This window comes from Scomber scombrus, chromosome 12 (assembly GCF_963691925.1).
Source record: "Scomber scombrus chromosome 12, fScoSco1.1, whole genome shotgun sequence".
Taxonomy (NCBI): Eukaryota; Metazoa; Chordata; class Actinopteri; order Scombriformes; family Scombridae; genus Scomber; species Scomber scombrus.
Window position 1 is genome coordinate 564128 of NC_084981.1, and position 11343 is coordinate 575470.

General features: G+C 40.1%; 1 protein-coding gene across 1 annotated transcript; it reads right to left on the minus strand.

Moving 5' to 3' along the window:
* Positions 1-7720: 7720 nt before the first annotated feature.
* lbx1a (ladybird homeobox 1a) lies at positions 7721-9065 on the minus strand. Its single transcript, XM_062430800.1, has 2 exons — positions 8744-9065; positions 7721-8253 (listed from the first exon to the last, which is right to left on the minus strand). Exons 1-2 carry the CDS (start codon positions 9063-9065, stop codon positions 7721-7723), a joined length of 855 nt encoding a protein of 284 aa, XP_062286784.1.
* Positions 9066-11343: the final 2278 nt, after the last annotated feature.

Consider the following 11343-nt stretch of genomic DNA (forward strand, 5'->3'; position numbering starts at 1 on the left):
CCCTCAGACCTTCATCAGGATATGCCCGATTAAGGTCTGAGGGACTGAAACGTTGCAATTCAATAAAACTATATCAATGAGTGAGACTGTGTGCGGGAGCATTTTTCATTTTTGGTCGCACATTCATCCTACGCACCTGTCACTACTCAGGTGTGCAGAGATTTCTTTATCTTTAAAGGTTTGATGTTTCTGATTGGAAAAGAGATATTAAATGAATGCAGTAACATAACTATTTCACATTACCATACTCATAGATACACACTATTTGTTGTTAAAGGTTATACATCAACATATGTCCTAATAGACATACTACACTAGTGAATGGAATCTGTTACAGTTACATATGTGTGTATTGTTTTGACCTCAGTCATCACAGCTGTATCAATAATTACCCCACTAATACAGATCTGTTAGAAAAAGTACACACATGCAGTTTAAAATGATGGAAGATGTCTGAAAGCTGTTCTCAATTATATTAGTTTGAGACTTGAACAGAAGGAACTTTTGACTGGATCAAATACATGCTTTTACACTTTTCATATCATTTCACAACCCTGGAATTACTCTTCGAGGTAACATACACAGTAAGAACACGCCACCTTATGGACAGTCCAGTAAACTACATGGTGATTCAGGAAAGTAAATCAAATATTTATAATGTGCCCTGAGAGTGGTGGACACACACAGACCTGCCACACAGACACAGCATGCCAGAACAACACTTCCTGCTACACTGCACCTTGGAGATATGCTGTTTACTGAGCACTCACACAATCATCTTGTGAAGACATGAACCGACACCTCCACTGCACACCCCCATCTGAGTGAGCCATTGCCATATGCTTTGACTTTCTTTTTCTTAGTGAATAAAACAGTCAATTGTGGAGAATATGAACAACAGACATTCAGTTCATTTACAAACACATGTTATACAGATAAACATTATTTAAATGCACAAACCTTTATATTACATTCCAATGTAAATCCAAAATTTCCAAAGATCCAAATCTGTCAGACTGAATTTTGAGGGAATGATTCCATTTGATGGGATGTTGCAGCACTAAAAAATGTGGGGCCTGGAGTTTGAATATTTCCCTCAGTTTAAACATTACCAGTGAAGAGCCTGAACAAGATGGAATAATAACTGAATGGAATAATATTAATGGAATAATAAATATATTTTAGAATAACATGACAATCCTCATCATAATCACCATAATCTAAATCAGTCATTCTGTGCAGGATTTTCTCTGCCTCAGTCAGTCAGCTTTTTCTTTTTGTATCATAAATAGCTGAAATAGTGAACAGTTAACAAAATGTGATGTTCATTATTATACTGCACTAAAAACTGAGGTTGCAGTTCCTTGAATTTGGAATTCTTGTTGGACATGAGAGCTAAAGACGTAGCGGGTTAGATTTACCATTGTGTCATTTTAAAGAAATGTTTTTACTTCTTTACCCTCCTTAAATACGTATTTTATATCTGTTACATTGGGATTGTTTTTACGACGCACTTGGAACATATAGATGAGAGAAAGTTCTATATTAATAAACTTGACTAAAGCTGACCTTAACTCTGCTGTGATGTTCATTTCCAGGAGGCAATCTGTTAAATCAAGGTCAAATGCAAAATTCCTGAAAAAATATGTCATGTCAGGGACACCATGAGTCAAAATGAGTCACTACTGACCTGGATGTTGTGTGAATTGGTTATAGACTGAATGCAATATAAAACGCCCACCACAGGATGTCAGTAGAGGATAAATAGACAAGTGACCAGCACAAAATGGGCAACATTACTCTTCAAACTCTTTTAAAAAATGTGTTTTTGCATCAATGCAGTACACACACGCCATCATTTGAATACGCACACAAAGCACAACTACACACTGACAGTATAAATGAAGTGAACCGCTTGTGGCTTTTGCTTGTTCTGTGTGCAGGACAGCAGTTTCCAATAAAGTTTTGTCATACTAAACAAGCAGAATGGATTTAATAATGGAGCGCTGACACAGTGCTCTGAAAACAGTACTTAGTAGATAGACTGATGTGAGGGGGATCCAAACTTAGAATTTAAAAAATGTTATATAATGGCAGCAACACCTATGAATACAAGACATACTTGCTAGTTAACATGAAGAGGAGGCCCTTTAACTAAACACCTTACCTCCAGTTTAGACTCTTTCGTCTGACTTGAGCATATTCGAAAACACTTATATGATAATAAAAAAATAAAAAACGTTTGGACTCAGTCAGATATGCATGATTTCTCTTGACTGGATCATTTTTGTTCTTCAGTATACAGGAGTGTTTCCTGTGTCACTGAATCTTACTGACTGCCCTCTGTGTGTGTGTGTGTGTGTGTGTGTGTGTGTGTGTGTGCGTGTGTGTGTGTGTGTGTGTGTGTGTGTGTGTGTGTGTGTGTCTCTCACAGATATATGCCTGTCATTTTCTATCTGTGGATAGAATTCAGTCCTCCACAGTAGCCATTCCTGTGCTGCAGTGGGACCGAGGAGTCAGCTCATCTGTCATCATCACGTTATTACTGAGATGGCATTAGGCAGCAAAGTTTAGTCTCTGTTAGGGTGGTGCTGGAGAGGGGAAAGCATCCACCATATCCGTCCCACTACTGGTAACAGTAGAGGTCCTGCAGAAAGCCTAGAAAGTTTTTCTAATAAAGTTTCTACAGAAAGTCTCAGAATTTATTTCCCCAAAGCTGTTTTTCACCTTTACAAAAGGCTTTATGGCCAGAAGTAAAAGGTTCAAAAAGCATTAAAGATTTTTTACCAAGTGCCAAAATTCCCAAATCTTTATCCAAAATGTAATAACTGCAAAACTAATAACATCCGCATCAGCCTCAGCTGTCCTAAACTAAGATAGTAAACACGTTTTGTGTTGTAATACTATCAATTGGTGCATTTATTTACAATTTTGTCTTTGGTATTTGTTTCCTTTTTCCTTTTTAATTCATGTTTTCTCATTGTTTCATTCACTGATTTGTCAGTTACTTACTTTGTGAACAAACACAACAGAAGCTAATAGAGATTTACAGGGAGTAAACATTAACTGAATGACCAACACACTGTAGCCCTTCAGTCTGTTGGTCAGTGTAAAGTGTGTAAACTGCAGCAGTTCAGCTACACACATGCACTGCTGAAGTAGAGGTAGGCAGTGGGTCAGAGGGTGTAGAAGGTGCCTTGTGGTTTAATAATACATTTAATGGAAACTCCTTGATAATTACAGAAAACATTAATCTGGACACCAGTACACTTGATCAATGGATTATAAAGAGTGTCACTACTAACTGACATGATTGTGTTTTAATGTATATGCCGGTCTCCTTAAAAAACAGCATTGATCCTGTGAAATAAGGTCAACTGAACTGAATATTCACTTCATATTTTCAAGGAGGATCCTCCATCAAATTTGCTAAAACTGATATATAACAAAAGGTCAATAGGCAGTATTACATCATTGTGTATTACTGATATTATATAGAATTAAAAATGTATTCAGACTGCTTAATATGCTACCCCCAAAATGTGAAACCGGGAACTTATTGAGATGACCTGACACTAAGTCCTTGAACATGTGTACATACATACAGACATGATTAACTGCATGCACACATGAGCAACTTTCTGTTTGTGTCATCAGATTCTTATAATTCTGCCTTTTCCCAAACATGTTTTCCTTCGTCATATCTGCCAATTACCTTATTTTCTATTTAATAGTACACTTTGATTTACAAACAGGTGACCTCACAAGACCATACTGTACATACATAGGCCCAATCAATGCATACATACATACACAAGCATGTAAAATGGACCATAGCTCCCTCCCTGCCCTGTAAATGCAGGGCTGCTCTGACAGGCCACATTAATAAGAAGAGCCTGCTCAGCATGAACACATCATAAAAGTGGACAGGCAATTTCTGTTTTCACCAAATAGCCAGCCGAGCTCGTTCTGCATCTCTGATTTTAATACACTCGACAAGCAGCTTTGCAACCAAGGAGAGAGACAGCCCAGGCCCCAGGGAGGGAGGCTGAGAGACTGTGTGTGCAGAAACATAGAGAGAGGGTTAGAGAGTTATGCCTTCCAGCAATGCTAAATCCATTTCTCCATCTGAATTATCAACTAGAATTTGATTAATATGCAAATTCAAAGATGGGAGGGAGAAAAGCTGGGATTATTCTCCTTGTGGATAGTAATTAATCACCAGTTAAAATAAATTAATACATATATCAATTTTGTCAGGGACATGCTTAGTTCAATAGCCCGTAAAATTGTGTTAAGGGGCTCTACAGGAACATTATAACTAAAACTTTCAAATCAGTCCTATTTAGTGATCAATCAAGCTGTGCCCTGTGGCAGAGGCAGCTCATTTAAAGCATAGAGCACAGCCTCCTACTTAACACACTGAGCTGCAGCAGCGCAGCGCAACACAGCACAACACAGCACAGCACAGCACAGCACAACACAGCACAGCACAGCACAGCACAACACAGCACAACACAGCACAGCACAACACAGCACAGCACAACACAGCACAGCACAACACAACACAGCACAACACAGCACAGCACAACACAACACAGCACAACACAGCACAGCACAACACAGCACAGCACAGCACAGCACAGCACAGCACAGCACAGCACAGCACAGCACAACACAGCACAGCACAGCACAGCACAGCACAGCACAGCACAGCACAGCACAGCACAGCACAGCACAGCACAGCACAACACAACACAGCACAGCACAGCACAGCACAGCACAGCACAGCACAGCACAGCACAGCACAGCACAGCACAGCACAGCACAGCACAGCACAGCACAACACAGCACAGCACAGCACAGCACAGCACAACACAGCACAGCACAGCACAGCACAGCACAGCACAGCACAACACAACACAGCACAGCACAGCACAGCACAGCACAGCACAGCACAGCACAGCACAGCACAGCACAGCACAGCACAACACAGCACAGCACAGCACAGCACAGCACAGCACAGCACAGCACAGCACAACACAGCACAGCACAGCACAGCACAGCACAGCACAGCACAGCACAGCACAGCACAGCACAGCACAGCACAGCACAACACAACACAGCACAGCACAACACAACACAGCACAGCACAGCACAGCACAGCACAGCACAGCACAGCACAGCACAGCACAGCACAGCACAACACAACACAGCACAGCACAACACAACACAGCACAACACATCACAACACATTGTTATGATAACAATAATAGCAATAATAAAAAAAGTAGTGTAGTCTATAAGTCATATATGTAATGCAAGTATATATTATGATTATGAACAATATCAAGTGAAACAATAATGATCTCCATTTCAAAATTGCACTCAATTAAAACAGTTTTTTATATTGTTGTTGTTGTTGTTGTTGTTAATAAGTAAAGCAATAAATAATGAATACAACAATTACTGTATTATTATCATCATTATTATTAATTATTGTTTTAAATATCTTTTTTCAAGAACAACAATAATAATAATAATAACAACAATAATAATCAGTATTATTATTCTTCACATTAGTATTATTATTATACAATAATATTGCAGTTAACAGAATCTCTTACTGCTGATAGTATCATCACTACAACAATAATCTGCATGGGATATTGAATATATATATGGATGAGTGAAATTTGTCATACCAATACAACTACTAATATTATTAATAATATGTTGAAGCTTTAGATATAATAATGATGATTTTGTAGTTCACTTGTATGTACAGTACAGACATATTTGTCAGTGTGTCAGTCCAGGTCCCAGATGGTAGCAACCAGATGTTTGGAAGTCCAGCTGTAAAGGCTGGGGGTGGGGGAGGTCTAGTCCAGTTGTTTGAACACTGGGGCATGCATCAAACTTTTCCGGCCGACTGAATAAATGATTCTTCTCTCACTCTGTATGTTGCAGAAGACAGTGTTTGGCTTACTTTTCTGTTTGAGGAAAAAAAAAAAAAAACAGGCATGTCTATAAAACATACATGATCCATTATTAAACTTCACTGTCCAGAGTGCCATGCGCCATACACATAAAACAAACATAGAATGAATGTAGCCACAATTTCATGTACAGTCTAATGTGTACACACCATGTGCGTTATTATAAAATACAAGATGTCAAGCTTGCAAAGACTTTTTGTACTATTTATGTAGCAATTATTTAATTTAATTTAATTTCGATATAGTTAGCAAAGAAGAAGAAGAAATTCAGCCAGAAATTGTGAACATGGATATAGATAAAAAATAAACACATAAATAAAGAAATAAATATCGATAGATGGACATACATAAGACAACGATTTACAAATAAGTTCGGTACAGGCCATTTAGTAAAGAACCAAAACAAATATATGTGAACGTCAAAACATGGACAACATGACTAAAGTGCCATAGATAGCTGTCTGCATGATGAAGAGCAGATGCAATATGTGACTGAGAGCTCTGTCATCCTCAAGTCAATTATTTCAAGGCTCCCGCACCAACACAAAGCTCCGGGCGGCCCATTGAGCAACATTCACATTCATGGCCGTGTTTTAACGCAGCGGGCTTGGAGATCAACGAACATGTCTGCATTATGTGTGACAATAAAGGGGCCACATTGCTGAGAAGACGGGTTAAGTCAATCCATCAAAGTGACTCGTAATTGAGAGGAGAATCCTGAAACCATATGGCCTCTAAAACACTCTCCTCTGACCGCTTTTGTGAGCTGGGACCCGCCGGACGGTGCAGCAGGGGAACACTCGTGTCTCCGTATTGCGCCCTGCTGGAGAGCGGCCTCCGGGGAACACACACACACACACACACACACACACACACACACACACACACACCTTCGCTCCAGATTTTGTCTCTCACAGAGAAAGCAAATTGGATTTGGCAAACGACGCTGTTGTTCTGCGCTACAATCCTCTCAAATATGAAGCGCTTCACACGGGGAACTGGAAAGACTTACTGACCAGAAATATGATAAAACCAACATTATTCCATAGAAATGACCAATTCACTGATTCCATAGAAATATTTGAAAAAGTATTTTTTTTATTATACATTGCTTATATTTTACATTACAATTTATACAGTTTTATGCGTTCTGGGGTTAAGGTTAAGGCACTTAAATGGTTTACAAAGCATTATAAATATATTAAATCGAGATTTATTACAAGCAATTACACGTGATTCTGTGTGTGATTATCAATTCTGAACAATTCATATCAAAAAACAGAAAACAGTCGGTTCCAGCTCATCAGAAATGAAGCAGTTGGGAGCCTTTTCAACCTTCTCGAAACAAACAAACAAACAAACAAACAAACAAACAAACAAACAAACAAACAACAACAAAAATGCAGTGAAGTATTTCTGTCATTCGAACCAGAATAAACATCTGGCTCGCGTGTTTGTGTGTGCATTTGCATAATTGCTATTTTGCCTTTTGCGTCCTTGAATGTTGTTTCTCTGTTGCGCATGTTCTCCGGGCGCGCGCATATTCCTCTGCAGAATGAGCAGTGGGTCCGATGCTTCTCTCAAATCAAAGCACAGACTCCTGTCTCTAAATAGTTCCGTAAAGCCAGAGTTTCTGCCTGCAAACACAGTGAGAATCGGCACGTCACTGACATAACTCAGTCATCCACATCAATATCCTAATCTTCATCCTCTGACATCACTCAGTCATCCACATCAATCTCCTCATCTTCATCCTCTGAGCAACACTGGCTGCTCAGCCGGTCTGTGTACTGCGACGAGACTGGAGAAGTAGGCGACAAGTGCGGCCTGCTGGAGTCGAGGCTGTCGGTGGTGTCGTGGTGGCCCCTGGATGAGATCGGGTCGGGATCGGTGTTGCACGGTGCTGTCACGGCCCCCCCGCCCATACCCCCAGCCGCGCACTTCTCTAACTCTGCCAGCTTGGCGAGCTTCTCAAAGGCCACAACGCCCGCCGACTTCGCGGACTCTACGTCCGCTTTCATCTCTTCCAGATCCCGCTTGAGTTTGGCCCGCCGGTTCTGAAACCAGGTGATGACCTGTGCGTTGGTTAGGCCGAGCTGCTGGGCGATCTGGTCTCGGTCCGCCGGGCTCAGGTACTTCTGGTACATGAAGCGCTTCTCCAGCTCGTAGATCTGGTGGTTGGTGAACGCCGTACGGGACTTTCGCCTTTTCTTAGGTGTGTTCCTCTGGCCGAAGAACGTCAGACCATCTTGACCTGAGAGAGAGAACGATGATTTAGGTCATATAAAAAAAAAAAGAATTCTTAAAATTTCTTGTATGCATTTATTAAAATAGCCCAATTAAAACGCAATTTTAAATGATGGCTTTCTATGCTGTTGCAGCCAGATTATCATGAAATATACAGTCTTGAAATAACAGTAGTACCCACTTTTTATTTTTTAGCAATATCATAGTTTAACTGTCTAGCATTTCAATAAATTAAGAATAAACATAAAGCATAACCAGTTATGACCACTGTTTGGATACTGCACTTGTTTTTACATAAATATAAATATAGGCTATATATACATTTAAAAAAGACATCAAATAGACTAAAATGTACATAAACGTGTTTTTCTTCCGAAAACCCGTGGGCTCTAAGAACATATTTAATACTACTACTACTACTACTAATAATAATAATAATAATAATTATTATTATTATTATTATTATTATGGTAATAATTTCAAAACCCGTCTTTTACCCTCAGCAGCTTGCAGTACGCTGACCTCCAGGCCCTTGAAGGTTTTGCTGGCCAGCTCCTCCAGCGCGCAGAGCGGGGAGGTCTGACTGAGCAGCGCCCGGCCGGACACACCCGCCGGGGGCAGCTTTTGTCCAGGAGAGATTAGATGCGCAGCTCCGCACAGGGAGTAGCTCCTTCTGACAGACGGCTTGTTGAGGATGTCTTCGATGCTGAACGGAGTCAGCGGCTTGTTGGAGTTGGCCGGCGGTGGGAGATGGTCCAGAGGACTGCGCCTCCGCTCCTCCTGCAGTACCGGGCATTTTAAGTCGTCTTTAGAGCTCATAGCGGCTCAGTGGGTCACACTTGACTGTGGTAATTTAGGCAGGAACGATTCAAAGCGAGGGCACACTGACAGGCTGCGTTAAAGTAGTGCAGTGAGATATCACCACAGTAAATACAATCCGCCGCTCGGATCACAGGTGCCTCAGCAGCCGCATGTTGGCCGCTGAGCTGCAGGCTGCAGGAGCAGTTACAGTCCCAACACCTCTCCGATCCACTGTTCCTGGATGACACACAAAGAGGCACGGACTGAACCATCCAATGGACGGTGATGCACCTAAAGCAGCAGTGTCTGACCACCACTAACAACTTATTGCTGACTGAAAGGCAATCAATTACATACTCTCTCTCTCTCTCTCTCTCTCTCTCTCTCTCTCTCTCTCTCTCTCTCTCTCTCTCTCTCTCTCTCTCTCTCTCTCTCTCTCTCTCTCTCTCTCTCTCTCTCTCTCTCTCTCCCCCTCTCATGTGCAGTCCGATACCGGGTAACTGTAATTAGAGTGCAAGGCGAATTAGTCCAATTGACACTTTCTCACTAAAATCACTTAATTTGTCACACAACAAGCTAATGTTGCTCGCTGCGTGATATTATCCTCATTTCCACACAAGGCATAGTTGGCACAGCATATTAGATGTCCAGGGAAGCGCGTGCCAATTTGAGTATACACGACCTTCAGTCTTCAGGCCGATTACACTCAGGAACACAACTGAGAAGAGTCCCAGCAAGTGAAAAAATCAGAGAGCGATATAACAGCACACACTGTAGGGTGTATTCTGTTGTGTAGAGAGAGCGCATATCAGCATGGTAACACGTGCAGAGAGACAGAGAAGGGCATCAATCATCCTGGACCAAGCACCCACCCCTCCCCTCAAAAACAGCACCATGATTGCAGCTCACAGAACCGAGGGAAACTGAAACACAAACATTGCCATTGGCACACACTTTATTTTAATTTTTCCTCCTTCAAAAAAAAAAAAAAAAAAAGCAAACAAACACAAAAAACAAACAAACAAACAACAGAAAACAGAAAGTAACCACTAATACAAATGCGTTAAATAAAACAAATCTTCCATTCATTAAACTCGTTCTGAGTTATCAGGAGGCAACAAACATAAAACAACAGATCACTTCTTAGAAACGTGTTAGGCCTGTTTGATGCCTTCTTCAAAGCGTATTTATTTGTGTTACCGGGATTACGTAGATTATGGCCCAACCAGGCGGTCACGACAAAATATAAACTTTCCTAAATATTGTCAGATTGTGTCATTGTTTTTATCTTTTACATTTCTGAAACATTTTGAATGAATCAGAAGGTTTTTGGATTCAGCTATGGCTAATCAGTTACTGTCCTGACTGGATAGTAAAAAATGAAGTTGAGAGGTTGAGAAAACATTTCAACATTGCAAGGCAATACAAGTTTGGCCCTTTTTCCAACTAATTCTCACTCACGATAAAATACACTTTTACATTCCCAGAACTTTGAAGAAGCCGGTAGGCCTTAAGTTTTTACCATATACGTAAATGTATAAAGTTAAAGTTATTTATATAAATAACTTTTTCCTATCTCTCATATTTAAATAAATAACTTTTTGAAACGTTTCTAAATAAATGTCTGAATAAAGAATAAGTCAACAAGACAGATTGTGATCAGGGAAATAAACTGTGCAGGCAATAAAAAATAAAATAAAACAAATAACAAATAAACAAATATAACACATCCAAATGATCAGTGGGGGTGGGGGGAGGAGGGGGTGACTTGTACTTGTGGACTAGCATGGACTGTCACCAAACCACACACACACAAACACACTGCAGTGTTATTACTATTAATGGCAAACAGCTACTGCTACAGCTTCTATTACCACTGTTATCACTAGTAATAATAACAACAGTCACACACTGTAACAATACAGCAGTTATGTCTTGTTTATTTTAGATTGTCCATAATTTGATATAGAAAAACGATGTGTATGAAATAAATTGGAGCACAGCAATAATTACATTAGTAATAAATAGTAACAAACTAATTAAAATATATTTTGACAAAAAATATCTTCACTCAAGGTCAAGAATGAACTCACTGCTTCAGAAATAGTGATGAATGAATATTAAATAGTGATTCTTCTAAACTAGGAAATATGTATAAAAACAGCCAATAATAGTAGTTTCACTAAAACCCCCAACACATTTCCCACTTACTTCTGGTGATAGCAATGCAGATAGCTTTATTTGACATTTGATGACATAGAATAATGCAAGAAAATAAGATATAGTAGAATATAAG

What these genes read in the sequence shown, in the direction of transcription:
- lbx1a (XM_062430800.1), bottom strand. Translation starts at nt 9,065, where the DNA reads ATGAGCTCTAAAGACGACTTAAAATGCCCGGTACTGCAGGAGGAGCGG. An exon ending in CGTACTGCAAGCTGCTGAGG is followed by an intron (nt 8,254 to 8,743) that starts GTAAAAGACGGG and finishes TCTCTCTCTCAG; the next exon opens with GTCAAGATGGTCTGACGTTC.